The sequence below is a fragment of the Rhipicephalus microplus genome, chromosome 7 (assembly GCF_043290135.1).
Source record: "Rhipicephalus microplus isolate Deutch F79 chromosome 7, USDA_Rmic, whole genome shotgun sequence".
NCBI classification, from domain to species: Eukaryota; Metazoa; Arthropoda; class Arachnida; order Ixodida; family Ixodidae; genus Rhipicephalus; species Rhipicephalus microplus.
Genome location: NC_134706.1, coordinates 160,590,650 through 160,612,273, shown reverse-complemented (window position 1 = coordinate 160,612,273; position 21,624 = coordinate 160,590,650). Strand labels below are relative to the sequence as shown.

At 42.2% G+C, this 21,624-nt stretch overlaps 1 protein-coding gene across 1 annotated transcript; it reads right to left on the bottom strand.

The window, feature by feature from the left end:
- Nucleotides 1–9,991: 9,991 nt before the first annotated feature.
- On the bottom strand, nucleotides 9,992–21,238 carry LOC142767114 (uncharacterized). The gene is made up of 4 exons (XM_075868341.1): nucleotides 20,904–21,238; nucleotides 17,905–18,014; nucleotides 14,419–14,627; nucleotides 9,992–10,286 (listed from the first exon to the last, which is right to left on the bottom strand). The coding sequence occupies exons 2-4, from the start codon at nucleotides 17,983–17,985 to the stop codon at nucleotides 10,178–10,180; spliced, it is 399 nt and encodes a 132-aa protein (XP_075724456.1). The 5' UTR covers nucleotides 17,986–18,014; nucleotides 20,904–21,238; the 3' UTR covers nucleotides 9,992–10,177.
- Between the last annotated feature and the right edge of the window lie 386 nt (nucleotides 21,239–21,624).

Genomic DNA, 21,624 nt, shown 5'->3' with positions numbered 1-21,624 from the left:
TTCGCTCAGTTTTCTGACAAAATCACGCAATTTGCCTCCACAGCCTAAATATGTCACCGTACGGATTCTTCGCCAAACAATGCAGCTTGTGCTATGGCTATGTGTGTCTTCTAGCTTCGAACAAGGAGCTCACTGGAAAAGTGTATCAAGTGGCAGTTAATGTCACACTGTTGCGAAGGAACCTAAAGCGTACTTCATCATGAAGTCACCTTCTGAACCTCAATCACCCTTGTCCTGGTCCTACCAATCAAGATAGCATCTCCTGGTACCATCATTGTTACAGTTCGTTCGTAAACACTGTCGCCAGCCCCCCTCATACGAAATAAATAGCCTGGCCAAATAGTGACAGTGATTGCTCTTCCAAGTCGCAGGCACTGCCATCTCTTCCTTGCCATCGACTGTATGACAAAGCCCAGCGGTCTCGTGGATCCTGGTGGTAAAATATGTGTCCTTCTTGCGTTGGCTGAACGGCGTGATCTTTCAGGCTCCCGTCTTTTCAGAGCACTCATGGAATCGACTATCTCAGCTTGAAACCAGAACTCGATAACTCTTGATGACGTCACAACATACTCCTTGATGAATAATTGTGATGGTGTACGTGCGCCAAGTGATCATGGTAACGAACTCTTCACCTGCACATGATCATGTCGCTGTTCCCGAAAAAATTTGAGCACATGCTTCACTTTAACTTTAGTTTCATTTGTTCTTCGTCCAGTCCTTAGACCTCACCTTGTAAAGGGAGGCCAAAAATGGTTATTGGCGCTGATGCGGTACTACCATGGTCTTAACAATGCTACTATTTTCGCTAAGTACCGCGCTACACATATCTAAGATATTCTTTTGGAATTGCATGGATACACCAAATCTAGCAAGAATGACCGGACGAATGCCTATCACAAGATTATATTGCAAAAGTGACACTAAAGACCACCGCTATTACGTCCTTGCGCTCGATGGAATATCTTGGCGTGCCACTTGGTGTTTGAAATGCTGCCCGGTCCTTTCAACGTTACCTTACCAGGACTTACATGAATTCACATGCTGCTTTGCCTATCTAAATATTTTCAAAAAATATTGGAACTTCCGAAGCTTCCAAGCTTTGAATCGAATGCTCTTGAGGTGGAGCCAGTATAGCCTCTTTAATTGGTAGAACTTCAATTATAATGTTACGTGATAGAAATTTCTTGGCCATCGCGTCTACCCACGTGGTATTTCAGCACTACCAGCTCCTGTAATTGTCGTTCGTGTTTCCTCAACCAGCAACCACCAGGCGGCGGCCAGAATTTCTCGCCTTTGCCAGAATTTCTCGTCAGCAACTTTTGCTGTCACTCCATTCCCCGCTACACCAAAATACCGGAGCCTTTCAACCTCCTCACGAGAGTCAAAACCTGAATAGTAATATACCTTAAAATGATAAGGCTCGGCATTGGCGCCAAAGATTCGAGTAGTAGTCTGCCTTGGATCAATAGGGCTCATCACGTTTAGAGACATTAAAGAAGCTATTGCCAGTGCTACGCTTCTCGCACACTCTAAATGCGGCGTCCGAGCATCGATCATGTAGACACGTCTGACACTCACGGCGCACTGCAATGTTTGCGAGCAAGCAGGCATAACATGTCGTATATTTTTGTACCACTTGGCCATACGTAGTAAGCAAAGCAAGACATACGCAGTACTCTAATTGATTACAAATAGAAAGATAAAAAATATTGGCAGATCCCACGTATAGTGGGAATCGATGATATGCGAAGCACGAATGAGACATGTTGACATGTCACTTTAAAATCAGCAAAAACGTTACGTAGTGGAGGTAAATGATGCCGCACAGAACTTCTGTGTCGTGATTATCATCTTTGGATGTGTCATTTGCCTTCATTCCCTTTTCATATCACTTGAAACCAAATTTAGTTTATGTGGAGCTGGCGAAACGGCCGCGAGCAGGCTATGAGCGTGGTAATGTGTCATGTTCTTACATGACGCGTGTGTCAGGATGATCGTGTTTGCACCAGTCATATAGATCGTGATCCATTGACGTCGCGTAAAACCAAATTTATTATATGTGGAGCTAGCAAAACAGCCACGAGCGGATCATGAAGAGCCCAATATACTCCAATGTAGATTCGACGCTTGCGCACGCTGGACACAGCGACGCTACGTTAGCAAAACAGGAGCACTCTATAGTCTGATGGCAGGCGCGACCAGCGTCCATCGTCGCGGCCCGATGGCAACCGGTGCGAAATACGACATGCTGCATTTCGACATTTTGCGCCGATGCGTTACCAAGACAACACTGCGTCTCCCACTTTTCATGACGGAGGGATGCCGGATGCGCTGAAACGCGCATGCGTGAAACCAACCTAGCGCGGCGCGCACCTTCGAGTATATGGTAGGACTGGCTCCTGGCGTGGCAACACGGGCGTGACGCGACGAAACGAACGCCGGCGAGCATGCGCACTGCGTCACGTCGAAATGTATGGGCGCCTTGACTACGGCATGTAGTCATGTTCTCACATGACACGCATCTCATGATTATCATGTTTGCGCCATTCACATACCTTCGTCATCCATTGGCGAGACGTACGTAATAGCAAATTTGGTATATGTGAAGCTAGTGAAACGGAGGCGAGCGCATCATGAGCGTGGTATGTAGTCATGTTACATGACACGCATGTCATAATTTTTAGGTTAGAGTCCGTCCATTCTGTTTGCCATGCAATCATGTCATACCACACTAGTTTTGCAACACGCCATCTCAACGAAACCACCGGAAGAGCTGCAGGACTATAAAAAGTAAATCATGACATACGTGCCATGATTTTCATGTTATGACTAGTTTAATCTGTTCTTCATACAGTCATATTATGCCATAGAAATTTTGGTATCGATAGCATTATCGAAACTGCCAGGAGAACTAATAATCGTAAGGGGCTAGCTAGCTAGCAAGCTAGATAGATAGATATGTAGATAGATAGACAGATAGATAGATAGATAGATATATATAGACAGATAGATAGATAGATATGCTCAAAGCCACCGAAGTTCACTAAGAAATCATTTAAAATTATCAAATTGAACGTTTTGCAAAGTAGCCTACAACTCTCTTAACAATTTGTCCCCAGCCCTGTTGCTTCAAACATTACGCAATTTAAAGCTAAAGTGTTAGAGAGTTCCTGTCGCAGAAATTCCGCCGTCGGTGTCGCAACCGTTGATTGTGAGCGAAAAATTGTCCGCGAGCGAAAAAATGAGAAAGAAGAAAAGAATGGCAGACCCCGCGTACAGTGGCAATCGATGATATGCGAAGCACGAATGAGAGACGTGCATATGTTACTTTAGGATCAGCACAGCGTTACGAGGTGGAGGTAAATGATGCCGTACAAAACTTACGTGTCATGATTATCGTGTTTGGATGTGTCGTTTACCTTCGTCATGTATTCACGTCACGTGATACCAAACCCAGTGTATGTAGAGCTAGCAAAACGGCCGTATGCACGCTATGAGCGTGGTATGTCATTATGTCCTTACATGATACGCGGGTCAAGATTATCATGTTTTCACCAGTCATATATTTTATCATCCATTGACGTCACCTAACACCAAATATGGTATATGTGGAGCTAGAAAGACGGCCGCGAGCTCATCATGAAGTGCCCAATATACTTCAATGTAGCGTTAACACACGCGCACGTTGGGCATAGCGACGCTACGTGAGCAAAACGCGAGCACACTATAGTCTGACGCCAGGCGCGACCAGCGTCTGTTGGCGCGGCCCGATGGCAACCGGCGCGAAATGCGACATGATGCATTTCGCACGGATTGTCGCATTTTGTGCCGATGCGTTACCCAGACAACACTGCGTCTCCCTCTTTTCGTGACGGAGGGACGCGGACGCTCTGAAACGCGTATGCGTCAAAGCAACGCAGCGTGGCGCGCGCCTGCGAGTATATGGCAGGACCTGCGCCTGGCGTCGCAACGCCGGTGTGACTCGACGAAAGGAAACGCCGGCAAACAGACGCACCACTTCACGTCCAAATATATTGGCGCCTTCACTGTAGCATGTAGTCATGTCTCACATGACACGTATCTCATGAGTTTCATGTTTGCACCAGTCGCATACCTTTGTCGTCCATTGGCGGCACGCAATACCAAATTTGGCATATGTGAAGCTAGCGAAACGGCTGTGAGCGCATCATCAGTGTGGTATGTAGTCGTGCTGTTACATGACACGCATGTCGTGATTATCGTGTTTGTCGCCCGTTTGCGTCGCGTGTTACCGAGTTTTGTACATGACAAGCTAGCGAAACGGCCATTAACGCATCATGTAGTCATGTTGATACATGACACCCGTCTCATGTTTATCATGTTTGCAGCAGTATCATACATTCATCATTCATTCACATCCCGGAATACCAATTTTGTATAAGCGTAGCTAGCGAAATGGCCACCAGCGCATCATGAGCGTTGTATGTAGTCATGTTGTTACATGACACGCATATCATGATTATTATATTTGCACCAGTCACATATACATATTCGCCATCCATTCACGTACCATACTACCAAATTTGGCATATGTGACGCAAGCGAAACAGCGGCGAGCGCATCATGAGTGCGGCACGTAGTCTTGTTACATGACCCACATGTCATGATATTCATCTCAAGGTCTGTCACTTGTGTTCGCCCTGCAATCATGCCATACCAATCCAGTTTTGCAACATGCGATGTGACCGAAACCTCCGCAATAGCTGCAGGACCATGAAATGGATATCATAACATTCATGACATATATGTCATGAATTTTTGATCAAAATGTTTTTATACAGTGATGTTGTGCCCTACCAAGTTTGGTATTGATACGATTATTGAAACGACCAGGAGAGCTAAAAGTCGTGGGCGGCTAGATAGATAGATAGATACGCTCAATGTCGCCGAAGTTCGCTAAGAAATGCTTCAAATTTAAAATAAAGAATAAAAATCGGCAAATCCCGCGTACAGTGGGAATCGATGATATGCGAAGCACGAATGAAAAATGTTGATATGTCGCTTTAAAATCAGCACAACGTTATGAGGTGGAGGTAAATGATGCCATACATGACCTCCGTGTCATACTTATCATGTTTGGATGTGTCGCTTACCTTCGTCATCTATTCACGTCACGTGATACCAAGTTTATTATATGTAGAGCTAGCGAAATGGTGGTGAGCACGCTATGAGTATGGTATGTTGTCATGTTCCTACATGAAACGGATGTCAGGATTATCATGTTTGCGCCAGTCATATGTTTCATCATTCCTTGGCATCACGTAACACCAAAGTTGGTATATGTGGAGCTAGCAAAACGGCCGTGAGCGCATCATGAAGAGCCTAGTATACTCCAATATAGCGTTGATGCGCGCACACGCTGGTCACAGCGATGCTACTCAGCAAAACGCGAGCACTTTATAGTCTGAAGCCAGGCGCGACCAGGGTCCATCAGCGCGGCCCGACGGCATCCGGCGCGAAATGGGACAACACTACATAAATGCCATGTAGCGGAAGGAGTCTCATTAATGCATTTTGTTCGACAGTTGTCACGAAGAAAACGAGCCATTCGGTGATTTGTAGGCGCATATGGGAGGCCATCAAACTACGTCGAAAAAGGCCGGGATAGTGCAGCCATCGCCGCTGAAAACACACAAAAACTTTCAAACAGCTCCAAAAATGGACAACTATGTTGCCTTTTAAGAAGCGTTGATCAAGGAAACGGAAAACGCTAGATAATGGGCTGCCATTTATGAGGTATTTATAGCGAGATTCTTTAAGGCCTCCGCAAGCGCGTGGCGTGTATGTTGGAGGCCATGCGACTATTGTTTAGGTCACAAACTTATATGTACCATTCGTGTGTGTTTGTGTCATTTGTGAGACATTGTGAAAAACGTGTCTAGAGTACAGCAGAGCGCTGTTCTAGTAAAGGTAAGTGGCCACACTGCACAGTCTCTGTATTATTATAGATACGTAGCGCTTGCGTGCACGCGTGTTTGTGTTTGAGTGTTATTACACGTATTAAACATATTAAGTATGTATTTAGAGGTTGAGGGGCGCACTAGGGGCTGTATTTCGCTATCGCGTTGTCGCGCTATCGGGTTAGTGCACTTCAAATTACCCGCCTCAAGAATCGTACCAACCGGACTGATTCATGTAACTGTTGCCGTGCCCAACATTGCCCGGATTCACTGCGCAAGTAGCAGCAGACCAAAAGCAGCGGCTGCCACAGCAGCAACAACGACCATTGAATAATTTCCCGCTATTAGCTTCGAGATTGCAGACCGTTGTTTGTTTCAACTGCGCCCTGCTAGATGGCACCATCTGTCCCCTGTAACCACGCGAAAATTGAATTTTTCAACCACTCGCGCCATTTCCCATAATCATGTGTGGTGGTTATTTTTTCCATGAATCAAACAGAAACAAACAAGCAGAATTTTATTGGGTTTCTTGATGTGCGGAAGGTTCTTTGTTTTAGTTAGATTGATTACTAGTGATTAATTGTAGGCGGTCCGTCTGATGTGATCGCGATCATTCTGAAATTGTCCTACTGCGGCGGCGCTTGTGTTCTCATGCAATAACCTTGATTTCTCGGTAAGTAAGGAACTGTTGTTGACAATATTGTCGTTCTGGATGATGTCATACATTGAGAATTCACTGTGACGTAAGCTGTTACTTGACTTTTGTGTCCCTTTGACATTTAAGGGTCCACAATTTTTCGCTTGATTTGGCTACTGTGCAGAACGCAGGAGACGTGTGACTGACTCTATGCAGTAGTTACTAAGATACAGTTAGTAAATGTCTAGAAATAGCCGGAGCATGCTATATATTTTTCTGAGTATTCCAATTTATTGCATAAGTGTAGGAGGATTGCTGCATTTGCGCTATCAGGACAATTCATTGTTTCGTTGCATTATCAGTTAATAAATATTAGTGTCGTTCAGAAAACAGCATTCATATTTCACCAGCGGTCCTTGAACAAGAAGTAAATATAATTTGAAATTGAACCGTAGAAGAATGAGCACGTCTTGTGGTACGATTATTAATTCAAATATTTCCAAAATTACTGCTGGATTCCGCTTACACGCGTACTTGTGATGCTGTGTGGTGATCAATCAGTCATTATAAGTGGTGTTCTTGGGTATGGCAGCACGGGTTCAAATCCAGATGGAAGTGGTGACCTACAGGGGGGGGGGGGGGGGCAGAATTCATTAGCGGCTTTGTGCTTATTTAGCTTGACGGCACAAAAAATTAGATTGTTCAATATTTACAGTAGGGCCGGATGAACAAGCTGTCTAAAAATTATATTGCTTTTTCCGGAAGAAAAGTTTCATGTGTTTGAATAAATCATACAGCTTTGACTTGCCATGTTATGCAATATTGTAATAAAACAGATATGGTTCTCACGTGCGCCGATTGATGCTTTGCAGTCTCTTGTGGCTCAGCCTCTGCTTCCTCTGCACCCGCTGTCTTGGTAGCAATATTAGCAGTCGCCTTCGTTGCCGGCATCCCGCTGACAGCCATGGACATCCTCCGCAACGCATTCATGGCTGAAATCTTAGATCAGCGTTGTTTTAAGCGAACAAAGTCAGCGCTAGGGCTTTCAGTGCCTGTCTGGCAAGACGAGCGCTTCTTCTTCTTTGTCTTCTTGTCGTTTCTAAAATCATGGCACTTGCCCACCACGCGGGTGGAGTAAAAGGCGTTGATTAATAAAACCTGCCCCAAGGCACCTCCACATTTTCAAAGATAAAATTCTCCACCCTAGAAAAATACAGACGGATTTCTTTCGGCCTATACTGAAGTTACTCGGAATCCTTCCGACAATTTACCCTGCCGTCTGTCCATGGTAAGCCGACTTTCTACCACATCTCGTAAGGACTGATTAAAAGCCGCGCAACTTTGCCAATTTTCTGAGGGAATCTTTCATATCTGTAATAAAGCAGTGCAAGGCACAAGTCGCCAGCTCCTACTCGGGAGTGCAGCTCGCACGCCAGAATGAAGCCGGCCGGGCGGCTAAAGCCAGTAGAAACCTGGACGAAGGGTCCCAATCATTGGTTCTTCAGGATTGCCCTTCATATTTATTCTGATTTCCACCCTCTCTCTGGCATAAGAATGATGTTAGGACAATGTTACTATTATTACTAAATATTGACTCGTAATTACATGAACACATATATAGGCGAAATTTCACTCCCACTTCATCAGTAAAATTGGCCATTAAAGTTTCAATTGATTTCCTGGGCCTAAAAAAGGCTTCATGTATACGCCCCTGCAGATGTAGATGCTCAGGCAGCTGGTTCAAATCGAGCCTGGGGCACTGACCAAGATTTTAGTCACAGAAATAAACATAGAAAGAACAATATCCAGTTACGCTTGGCCGGAACTGATAAAACAACAAAGCTGGTGGCGTGCATGTTGGTTGAATAAAGTGCGAATTATCTGAAATGAAGTGGGTGACTGAAGCGGGTGAAGGGGCTGGAGCACTAGTGGGCAAAGTAGTGAGTTGGGGGAGTAGTGCCGTGGTAGCGGTGGGATCAGTTGAACATATGTAGTGGCAATTACTCACTTTCTAGGAGTAGATCCCACTACCTTCAACAATGATTGTTCGACAGGAAAGCCTTGATCAACACTGCTTCGCTGTTAAAACCATTCTGTTGTTTTGATAGATGTTTTAGGGGCGAATCTGTTTATGGCGTGTCTTTTGCGTCCCCCTTGTCACAGTGGCACATACCCATATACTAGTGGCACATACCCGCCCTCAGACACGTATCCCCATCTGCACATCTTTTGAAAAAACGTAGCACGGCGTCGTTATCACGCTCTCGGTGTTAACAAAGCGCTGACAGCAGAAATGTGGTACCTATTCTTGTTTAGTCCTTGGATTGTCCGCTGGATTCGATGGTAAGGAAAGAAAGTTCAAGACGTATTAGTTCTTTAGGTATAAGAAGCAACTATTAAAACACATGTGGAAGTTACCCTAGCCCATCACTTAGGATTGCGGTGGTATCGCTCGTAGGTCTGCGTTGTGGGCCTCGGCGTATTTCTTGGTTTAGCTGTATGTTTTGAGCACTGTGAAACTGATTTTAGAAACCACGTAGAAGAAGTGAATCGAAGAGGTTTGCCTTGCCTGATGATGCAACAATGCCAGCTGTTTGCCACCTGTCAATAAACACAGCCAACTACTTTTGGATTTTAATATTACTGATAATTTGCATTGCCGCTAAGGATGGATGTTCAAGGCACTCATTTTAAAATTTGCTGGATTGAGGCCTTGTGGGAATTAGTGTCACGCGAAGCAGCTGGCAACTAATAGTCTATGCTGAATTTTTTTCACTCGGAGAGAAGTGTGACGGTGTGTATCGACGTTAAAATTAGTAGTTGAGTGCATAACATGCGCTCAGCAGCAACGTCCACTAACTACCCGACTGAAACGTTCCGTATGATGCGGAGACCTCAAGTACGGAATTATTGGAATATGAAAGACGTATGATGCGGCCTCCGCATCTTATGGAAAGACGTATAATGCGGACTCCGCACCTTACAGAGAGACGCATGATGCGGACTCCGCATTTTATGGAGAGACGTATCATGCAGAAAAACTGAAATGTGTGCATGCTACGTCTGAATCTGGTGCAAAGCAATATAATGTGTAAATTGAATAGACGCCCACATCTTGAGTACATGCAATACTGTGTACAAATCACAATATTTCTTAAATATGCATGATGAGGGATTGAATCATCGGCATCTTTCTAATTGTCGTGTTGCGGAAGCAAAATTAGCTTTTAACTAAAATACGTTACAAAGCTACTCAATTAACATGCTAGCGATCATAAATGGTGGTTACATTGCAACACACTAATGCAGTGTTCTATGCAAGAAATAGAACATATAAAGTTATTATTTGCAATAGAGAAGCATTATTATACATATCAGCCCTGCTACAATCAATATATATTTTTTATTTGTCTGTATGCTTCAGCTGTGAATAGCGACATTGCAGTGTTGATGGTACACAAATGAGGTGACTACACCGTAATTTCACAAGCTCCACCTAAGCCACAGGATGGTGGCACAAAACACAATGTAACAGCACTTTTGGAATGAAATCTTTGGACATAAATAATAATCATAGCACTGTGAAAGTGTGGCGCTGTGTTTATCTCATGAACGCCTTGTGGAGATTGGCGAAATGCTGCTTGAGGCTCCGGCACCACTGTAGATTTGGGAGGGCACTGCCGCAGAACTTATGTGGCCTTCGTAGGTACCTGGAAATGTAAATAATTGGCACAAATAATGTCAGAGACACATGTTAGCCCCTTAGTTCACATGCACAAGAAATATAACACACATAATGAAACTGAAAATGTAAGGCACACAATCCTTCATGTTATGCATACGTGAATAAAAGAAGAAATAAGTGTATAAATCAGTTCTGCCACATTAAAGAAAAAAACATGCTTATCACAGTGAAAATAACAAGGTTGTCGTGATTTTCAATGGTAGAGATAATCTATTGATATGTCCTTATAGAATTATGATTTAAATGCTTCCTGCACAGTAAAACTTTAGGAACTACCAGTGAAAGCTCTCAATGTAGATTTATTAGTGTGTGCATGTACATCTGCTGCCTTTATACTATACAGTTTGTGCAGAAAATTGGCATCTTGAACAATTTTCAGAGGTAAACCTATGCAAATTATGAAGGTTAAAATCACCATGAAAGCAAGCAGGATCAGGCAGGTGCCATTAAAAATCTGTGCAAGCCAGACAACTATAACCGAACTGCACAGAAATAGGGGAGCAAGAGTAACAGAAATTTGGCTGCTGACCCGCAGGTCGAGGTATCGAATCCCGGCTGCATTTCCGATGGAGGCAGAAATGCTGTAAGCACGTGTGCTCAGATTTGGGTGTACGTTAAAGAGCTCCAAGTGGTCAAAGTTTCCAGTGCCTTCCACTACGGCGTCTCTCATAATCATATAGGGGTTTTTCGGACGTGAAACCCCACATATAAATCAAGAAAAACAGAAATAAACTTCCAACAGAAAAGTTGGGTGCATGTGCTATCTGTAAGTGCTTACACCTTACTACATACAGCATGCTCATTCCATTTTAAATATCAATATTGAAAATAACTGCTCTATTAGGAATGTAAAAGGTAAGGTAGAACTGAATGCCTACAAAAAGTGACCCTATTATGACATCACGTTTTCTTATAACAAAATTGACTAAGACTCTGAAATATCATTATGCAAGAAAAAATCTTCAAAAGAACAATCCAGTTTGAAGTCATAATTTTTAATATGGCTACTATGACTATAACCCAGAAATCGACCTCAACATGGCTAATGTTAGTTTTTAAGGCTTATGTTCACTAGACAATGAACTATACCACAAAAAGCACAGCGTTCAGGCAAAGCACCACACAAAAAAAGAAAGCAGTCCTTTTTGTTATTACCTACAATGCCTTTAAAATGGTATTTTTACCTGTACTTTCCGCTTTTTATCTAAGTAACTGGTGTGAAACAAGTTAGCTGAAAATGCACTGTGCCTCCAAAACCTGTTGGTTGAATCTGAATTTTTAAAAAATGGTGAAGTTTGCACTAAATTAGGCTCCACAAGCCTTGGAACAGCGAGACTGCATGACTCTTAGGACTACTTTGGTTACTTGTGTTTTGTTTCTGGGCCTAAGCATAAAGACAAGGGCTTGACTGAATTGCTGCTAACAAACAAATGCTTTCGAAATTGCCCGAGCGTCAAAGGATGCTCAGACATTTGTTGTTTTTCGCACTGGGCTATTCTACACCAAACATACAAACCATACTGCCTGGCGACCATCACAGATGTATAGTTAAAAAATGATGGTAATTTACTCTTCTGAAAATAGTTATTTGCAGAAATGTCTTGAAGAGAAAAAAGTAGTGGTCACGTGGGTACCTTCAAAATTTCGCAGAATGTCGTGCGGGTGTTATTTGTGAGAAAAATTTCAACGTACCGCTTCTTCTTGCCATATCAAATTTGATCTACATAATAAGTAAAGGTGCTTCTTAAAGTATTTGAAGCCGAGTAACATTAGTGCAATTTTTCCGCTACATAAGCTTTGAAGAATTCAGCCAAACTGTTTATCGTTTGCATTTCTCGTATGGCAATACTGCACTTTGTATGAATATTTGAGCCACAAATACTCACTGCACAGAAGTTATATTTCACGAAAAAAATAATGTTAGGTCCAGATTACAAGTATCACTATATAATCGTTTTTGTCCACTTTGAGATGCAATTTGAGCTGTGTGTTTGTCGAATTGAAAATTACTTTTATGTGTAAGTTGAAAGCAAATAAACATTTCTTGTTATATGGCAAGTGTTATCATTACAATTTTCGTATAAATGAGGAAAATGATTTTTGAAGTCTCCTATTGAGGGCCATGAAAACTTCGGAACGGAAGCTGTCGTATATCAGTTGCAGAAAACAGCCATCATAAGAAAACTTGAAAAATTCATTTCTACTTTAGGACAAAGTGTAATCATATAACTTGCCTTATAAAGAGAACTGCTTCCTTGCTTTTGATGTGGCAAAAAAATTGCACTAATATTACTGAGCTTCATGCACTACACACAATCACCTTTACTTAATACCTAGACCGAATTTGGTCTAGAAGAGGAAGTATTTTGGAAACACTTTTTACTTTTTACAAACAACACCCAGACGACATCCCGGGAAGTCCAGAAGGCACCAACGTGGGCTAATATTTTGTTCTCTGCGATATATTTCAGCATTTCGCTGTTTCAATACAGTAAACGAGCACAATATTTTTTTTTCAAAACACATTTAGGACGGTTGGCAAAATGGCTGGGATGTTTGATGTGTAATTGCCTCACTGCCAGCATTTATTCTTCCGAAGCTCAAGCTATCACCTCTCTTTTAGTGCCTCCCTCACATACAATGCCTGCATAGGAAAGAAAAAGAAAGGCAGGTCCGACAAAGTTCACAAGGCAAGATATTTTCATGCTGGATAAATTCATTACCATAAACAGCAGCAAAATAACATTCATTTTGAGTAGTCCAAGACACAAGCTATATACCAGCGTACTAAGAGCCAAGCACAAACTTTTCATTTGAACATGCGTGGTGATAGACAGGAAGCACTTATTGCAAGACTGATCAGTCTGTAATTAACTGAATGAAGTACAATGCACTGATCAATCCAACACCACATAGGCATCTTTGCTATAGCAAAGCCATGTGTCATACTAGATGGGACAATGCAAATGTAACAAAAAAGGTGAAAAAAGAAAACAAGGGAAAAAAAGAAGAAAAGGGGGGATGCAAAGTAGGAGCAGTGTAGCACTACCTTTACTTTGCATCCCCCTTTTCTTTCTTCTTTTTTCTTCTTTTCTATCATCTATCTTTTTTTTGCTTCCCTTACCCCCAACCTCCAACAGGAGAACACTTTGTATCAGCGCAACCTAACTTGAAAAGAAGCACGGGCTGCACTCTTCTGCGTTATAGGTTTTTTTTTTTCAGACAAACATTTCCAACAGGCACACACGCCTACACCAAAAGATGATTTCATTACTGACCCCATTTAAACATGCCAAGGATGACAAGGTGACTTCTAAAAAATAGGTCCTCCTATCGCAACATCGGTCAGCCTGTCTGAAGCACTTCCACTGTTCACCCTGATTACCCCACTAGATGTTTCCATCTGTCGGCTCACATCTTCATTTTGGATAACACTAAGACGAGCTTACATTGATGAATACGCACGAAAGTTTAGTGATGTATCATGTATCAGATTAAGCAACTCTGTTAAAAAATTATTGATAGGTTGCTTCCAGGCTTTTTATACTGTAGCCTGAAACTTCGTAATGTCTTCTATGCATATGAACCAGATTGACAACGTAATGCACAACATGCTTAAGAATACTGCGAGGAACATGATAAACGACAAAACGACCAGCCACCCAAAATTTTCGCTGTACATGTTTATAAAATGTTCATGTACACCCAAACGAGGTGCTTATGATACAAGCCGAAAAAACCTACAAGTAGGGCCTTGGAGCCTTCTGGAAGTAGACGTGTTGCATTTTTTCTGTGGAGGGCTTTACACCCATAAGTGAGGAACAAAACTCCTGTATAATGAAGAATGTTGGCAGCTATCAGTTATAGAAAAACCTAATGCAGCTAATCTTCCCCGACACATCTGTACATTTAGAGAGGTGACGTAGCTTCTGTGATTGTGGCAGTAACTCCAACAGGACCAGTGCGAAAATTGGCACTACTTGGCTAGACAAATGTCCAAACATGGCTGCCCGACTCCCTCTAGCCATCCCGGCTGAATCTGACACATGATTTCTTAACTGCTGGCTGGACAAAAACAAAACCACTGAAGCACTCACAATACACAGCGTGAAGTTCCTTTGGAGTGGTCAACTTCGTCTTCTGCGATGAAAGAGCAGCACAGTGTACTGATAAGGCACTCCTTGCAATGGTTTTCAATGCCCGCAGTGACCTTGCTGTTTCTGTCGAAGAGAGCTTCGGGAGCTTGGAGGGTGCTTGCTCTTTTCTGGGGGCTGCTGCCGCTCCTCGTTTTCTGCTCAAGGTCAACCTGCACAAAGTTGTAGACGAGGCTTTAAAGGTTGTATATAATGATATACAAATTTTCGCTGAACACACATTTCCTCATGGCACACTGAGGAATTTCTTATAAAACTTAAGGCCTCGCATATGCAAACATTTACAATCGATCCGAAGAAGCACTCGACTCTAAAGGAGCAAGTTTGTTATGTAGTGTTTATAAAGAAAGGTCATTCAGCACAACCACAACTACAGTTGCACACGAAAACGACATTTTACACGATCCTGTTTATTTACATGGTCCATTTTATTTTATTTACACGGTCCATTTTACACGGTCCTGTTTTACACGATCTGGGCTGCATGAACTCTTGAACCGGGCACCATATAGGTTGAAAGACACACACAGAGTTTGAGACAAACCTAGTTTCCCGTGGAGCATCCTCTTGCACTATAACAACACATCTCAATCTAGTTAGTTGGTCAGAACGAGGTGAAAACAGCTCGCACTTGAAAAGCATGGGCAGAAGGAATGACGCCTGCACCCTGTGCTCCCTGTACATTCTCGTTGAGGGTGCAGTTTTCACCTTATCCTTATGCAATTTCGCATTTATAACATTGTTCGCTGCGTAATCTTTGTGGCATTCAAGTGTGTGATACCGTCGTGTGTATCCCATGTAATTTATAAAAATAGAATACAAGATAGCTTGATTCAAAAATAACAAAGTGCATCCAGCGCCATGTCCTGTAGCCATTCTTTAGGCAAGTGGCAGAATGATTTATTCTTCAAAACATATCTTACTTGTAACCACTACAAGAGCTAACTCGTACACTCGCACATTCTGTTTGCCTCTTCAGATTATAAGGTACCTTTTTTACACCAGAAAATCTTCAAGAAGAATAGAAGTGTTGTAATTGGGAAGAAAGAAATGTAGAAGAAAAAAAAAGATAACCTGCCCTGTACAGGGACCGAGCCTGCGAACTTCGAATAACATGTCCGATGCTCTATCAACTGAGCTACCATGGCGGCTATCCCTCTTCCATTTTGTACGGTATATATGTGCATTTATACATGGAAGAGTCAGTCAGCGCTGCCTATTACCATTATGGCGAGTGTGGGACACCTTTTTTTTGCCTACTGGCAATTACATTACGATTGTAATTACTTTACGATTACTTCCAATATCCCTATACTTCTTTGGCAGCATTATGCATCTGTCAGTTCTCAGAAAATCTGCTAGTCACAGGAGGTGGCAATGGTTCGCCCTCCCATCTAAAAACATGCACTTGAACACATGCACAACTGATCAAAAAAAAACAAGTCACACACCGCTAAGATTACTGAGATCCACTGTTTCAGATTCATGAGTAAAGGAAGGAACTATAAATTTAAGGGTTTGTTGTCTTTGTTGAACACATTATAATGAGTACTAGTAGAAAATGATGCCAAACAAACTATAGGGGATGTTATAAAAAGTAAAATTAACAAAATTGTGAAAAGAAAAGTGAACAAAAGCGTAACTTGGCAACGTTTTTCGACAATTGAATTGAAATTACCTTTTATAACATCCCTATATTTTACTGGGTAATGTTGTCGGGTAATTCTCATTATTAGAGTGGTGAGTAGGCTGACAAAGAAAGTATATGGCATTGATACTTCTTTTGAACACCTAATAGTTTGAGGACCTTAAAAGAGCGGAAGCTACTTTGAGTAGACCAGAATATTTAGTTGGAGCAAAAAAAAAGTACACACATTTTTACCAGGCCTTGTAACACATTTTGAGACATAAAAGTGTATGCTGCCAGTAATGTTAAGTACCATTACTTTTGTCACAATATGCACTGTAGCAGGTGTAGTAAGAGTGGTGATAGTGAAGGATTAATCAAGCATGCCACCAACTGCGTTCACATCAACGGTGGCGCATTTTAAAAATATATCTGCTGTATAGTAAAAAAAATTTTACAGCACTTATGATTTTATCCAAATCAAGTTAAACCGACTGGGTAAGCAAACCATTTGCATAAAATCAAAAGGCATAAAGTGATTCATGCATTATAACTAAGTGAACAATTTCAGCAACGCAGGGCAAAGTGACAACAGTTCTATTAAAAACCTCCCTCATTATAACATGCATGAAAAGCACCACACCAGAATATTTTATAGTGCATGTAATATCAAGACTACTAGACTGTCTATTGACCTTTTAGAAGAAGGATATCTCTTTCACGTTCAAGGGGCAACCACTTAGTCTTTTCCTGAGCTTTTCTGTGAATATTTCCTGAATTTCAGATATCATTAGGATTGATTTAGAGTGAACAGATTTTGCTTACGCATCAAAACCTAGTTCTGTATGTAACTGCAAATATGGGTGCCAAACCACCTGCAATGAATTTTTAACAGTTAACTTATTTTTTAACTGCAGCAGCACAACTAGCTATGGGTGCCCAAAAAGTAGCTAGAAACAATACCTTTACCTCTTTGAGCCTTTTGGAAGTGTTCAGCTTCTCAGTGCTCACCTTACAACATTTTTTTTTAAATACCTGTTTGTGTGCCCACTGCCCTTGCTCCTTGTACAGTGAGGAGGAGCACATGGCAAGAAGAGACAAGAAAGAAGCATAGGGAAAAAAAGCGAAATAAGCGAGGACCTCTTTTGTATCGTACAATGTGTGTAACTTTACTATTACGACAGCATATAGACAAATTATCACGGCTATGCATCCATTGTAGAGTCATACACAGCTGCAACACCACGACTAAACTTCAACCTTGTGTTGGTTTAGGATCCCTTTATAGTGGCAAGCTAATGATATCTGCATTTGTTTGGCACATATTAAGATGCAGTGAAATGTGATATGGTAATCTCATTTAGAATGCACGTCATGTGGCTTCATTGTATATGTGGCCACAAGTAACTCTGGTTGCAAAGCAATATGGCAGAGCCTAAACAGACGTCACCGACCACTTAAATCTGAACTTGCCTTTGCTACTTGCCCATTATCATCCCAGCAAAAAATGAATAATTGAATCTGCTACAGATATGTGCTAGCTTATGCTAAGGACCAAGTATGAAGGGTGTTTTGTCATTATTGAGATCAGTTATTTGTTCAAGAACACTTGCTGTCAAACACAAATACTTTGCTGTCGAAGCATCAAGACTCAAATATAAAGCAAAAAGAAGTGTCTCTTTAAAAATTACAGGCCACAAGGTGCAAGATAAATATTTGATATACTTGGGATGTAAGGCACGCACAAGAGGTGCTGCCATATCATACTTTTCCTTGTGTTGAAACCTGCTTGCTTTACTCACCCAACACATCTGTAAAGATGCCGTGAAAACACCAAGGAGCTGATGCAGCAAGATTGAACACATGTCCAGGGATTCCACCATTCCTAAGCAGCCCTACAGCCTCCACAGTCCTGCAACCATTTGTAAGATAAATATAGTTCTATCCAAAGTTCTTGGTTTACAGACACACAAGCAAGACACATAACCACTCTATAGGAAGTTTGCATGATAATGTGCTGGGTAGCAAAACAGATGCCAATATCAAGTATCCCGGCCTGCCGCTTCTTTCTTTCCGTTTTTAATTAATCAATCCATGGTTAATAAATGTTACCCCAATGTGAAGTGTACTGGCAGTTCGGTGAAGAATTGCAATTTATTTCAAACACAGTCCAATTCATGGCAAGTAAGCAAGCAATAGCGTTTTGTCAGCTGTTCGAGAAAAGAGCATGAAGTTTAGCTAAAACTCATGTTTTTTATAAACACCATTCAATTTGATATAAAAGTTGTGAGCATTATGTGAAGGAACACGGATTCATGTTTAATCAATGATTTCTTATAATGTACTGATATGAATGCAACTAACTGAATATGAAACGATAATTTTTGCTTGAGAATTTAGAGTTATGAACACTATCGCACTTGCCAGCTGCATCTTGTCCAAAACAGCGGCAAGATAGGCTAGTTTCTGTAGGTGAGCAGTAATGAGCAGTGCAAAGTAACAACAAGAAACACCAGTAACAACAGTATGGGGCAAGCACAGACTGCCAACTGTATAATTTATTGCACAAAAGTTCGCCTGAATATCAGTCAGACAACTCGTGCAAATGAAGGTCCAGTTGGGAATGAACAAGTTACGAAATCAACAATGCCTGCTTTCACTAACAGGACCCTCATTCACATAAAGTATGCAGCGATAGGCCCCTACCGAGGTACGTCACAGCATGATGTCACTGGCATATGTAAAAGGTGTGGCTGGAAAAACACTCCCGCTGGTGGCTCAGCCTGGTACAGTCGTGCGGTGTTTGGGGCAAGTTTTAATTTTTCAAAGCTTACAATTCACGTTACAATGTCGACATTAGCTGTAGTATGTGTCAGCAAACATCTAGCTGTGTGGTAAACTGTGTGGTAAAATATTTGCCACGCTGTCTGTTTATCTTCAAGAAGTGAACACACGTGGTGGCCTGTGCGAGGAACAGCGGCATAGTCTTCAAAAATGTGCACTGTTGATTGCGGCATGTAGTGTGCATTAGAAGGTATTGAGAATATCAGTTCAACTGAGAATATTGTGTGTGGTGTGTGCAGTGTCAATAACAATGTGTCTTGTTTGCGAAGACGTTAGCACTCATGGCAGGGACCAGTTGATGAAAAAACTTGATTCGACATTTTAGTCAAGGTAAATATGCACTTTACGCGACCATCTGCGAGTGGGTACATCTCGGTGTTTGCGCTGTGTGCAGAAAAAAATTGCATGGTCACCGGGCTGGAAGATACCATTTGCTGAAGCTGCATGTATGAATCGCCCCGACGAGTACGCAAGCCCAATAAAGGAACTCGTTTTATCGAAGGCCTCATATGTCTTCATGGAATAAGCAGAGATTCTTGTTTCACATATACTCAGTACCTTTACCGCTCGATATTCATGAAGTGACAATGCAAACAACAAGTTTGTGTGTTAGGTCCTAAGGGAGCAATGTAAATGTGCAAATAAGTTGTAGGTGTCAGATGCAGCGATGTAACTGCACAAAAGATTACGTATATATTAGGCTACAGGTTTAGAATCGCATACATCGCAGTGGTCTCTCAGGAACGTCACAAACAACTTTCTTGCCAACCAGCCCTTGCACAGAGGTAGGGAATGGCTGGCACGGTGCTCGAAGTGACGTCACACTATTTGCAAACATAGAGAGGTTTCTTACTTAGGCAACATTTTGCACAATATATTTTTTAGATGCAACACTGTACTCGTCCACATTGATCATACTGATGTTTTTTGTTGTTACTTTGTGCTGTGAATTACTAGGCATTTAGTCACCATGATCTTTAAAAACTAATTTCAGTGTTCTCTCTCATACTGCTGACAACTGTGTTGTTGCTTAAATTGGGCAAAAAAGCAACACAGAAAGGCTGTCACAATAAATACACCAACATGGGTATTCTCCTGCAAAGAAAAGTCGTCACTGGTCCTGTCATTACCCGTCTTCCTTCTCTCTTTGCCTTGTATGTGCTGAAACAGCCAAACACCTGATGAGTTAGATGAGAAATATTAACGCATCAAAACTATAATTGCTAGCATCAGCAACTACACAACAGTGTGATAACCGCACCCATGCCACACAGCAGCGAAACATATTTTGAACATTCTGGCAGTGTATTATTTTATAAAAAGCAACTCTGGCAGATTACAAAATCACACATTGTGCATGCAAGTTTTCTTCAAAGTCAGGCGTACAATGTAGGGGCTGGCCGGTACATTATTAGTTACAAGCAAAGGCGTCTTGCAGGTACACATGCAGATTGCACGAACACCTCTCTCTCTCTACACTAGGCACACACATTATACCTTTCAACAAGCACACGCCACAATTTAGGGGCATAATAACGCTCTGCCGAGAACGTATGCTAATCAACCCAGTTAGGCGGTTGGCTAGGTGAATCGAGCCAAGTTACAAATTGTATCGCCCGCGAACGTAAACAAAATGCTGCTTTGCATCAAATGTCACTGCAGGCTTCGTTTAATCAACAACGTAGCAAGCGCCGTGTGCGTCTTCCTCACTACATTGCACATATGAAAAAATCGATCACCATACACATGCATGTTGCCGCAGTTGTCTCGAATCAGCTCCAGTAAGGCCGCGCCGATGCGCCATGGCTCTGCTGGCGTTAGCGTTGTCAAAGCGAATCGGCAACCGCACTCGCAAAGGCGCGTAAGGTTGCCGTTTCACGACGCCTCGTTCGAGTGCAGCAACACACACTTGCACTGAGTGGCATACTTGGTCTACATAAAAAAGTGTCCCCCTTACCTTTAGTTTCTTTCACACTGTCCTGGGGAAGCGACCACAGGCGTCAGCCGTCATCTCGGAGTCCTTCGAGCGCCCGCCCAACCCGCCGATTCCTTGGACGACTCGCACTTGATCCGCACTCGAACAACCGCGGGAATAGGGCGCAATCTTAGCACATCACACGAACGAGGAACGGCGCTTCCTTACGTAAATTTAACATTTCGTGCTCTCGTGTGTAGCAGCGCAAACACATAAGAGACGCACCGAAACGGCATGCTCACGAAAACAAAGAAGACAAACAACATGTGGCTTTAGCTGTGAATGGATTTGACTTGGATATCTGTGTGAGGAAAATAAAAAAAACTTCTGTCGCTGTTATAAACTGAAAAAATGTATGTTATCTGGCAAAATAACTTTAAAAGTGATAAACGGTTATTCAAAAAACAAGTTACAACTTATGAATATTTTCGCAGGTCTTTGTTCTGTTTTTGTTCTAGCAGACGACAGCCTCCTACTGCTTCTACGACAGACGTAGTGCGGTTTCACGTTCGGTGCGTGTCGCCGACGCAAAGCTCTACAGTAGTGATATCAGAGTTATCAATTCTCAATGAATCATAGGATGGCTACAAAGCAGTAACATTTTGACATAGTGCAGTACGCAATCTTTCAAGGTATGACATTTCTTTGCTCTGAAGCAAATCGAAGCAAGCCGGCCGGCGCATTCAGCTGATGTCGCCACTAC

Bases quoted from the DNA above. Each gene is read 5' to 3' on its own strand.
- LOC142767114 (XM_075868341.1), bottom strand. From the start codon at position 17,985: ATGGTGGAATCCCTGGACATGTGTTCAATCTTGCTGCATCAGCTCCTT. The intron at 14,628-17,904 runs GTGAGTAAAGCA...AACTTTGTGCAG, and splicing joins CATCTTTACAGATGTGTTGG to GTTGACCTTGAGCAGAAAAC. The intron at 10,287-14,418 runs GTGAGTGCTTCA...TTACATTTCCAG, and splicing joins GGAACTTCACGCTGTGTATT to GTACCTACGAAGGCCACATA.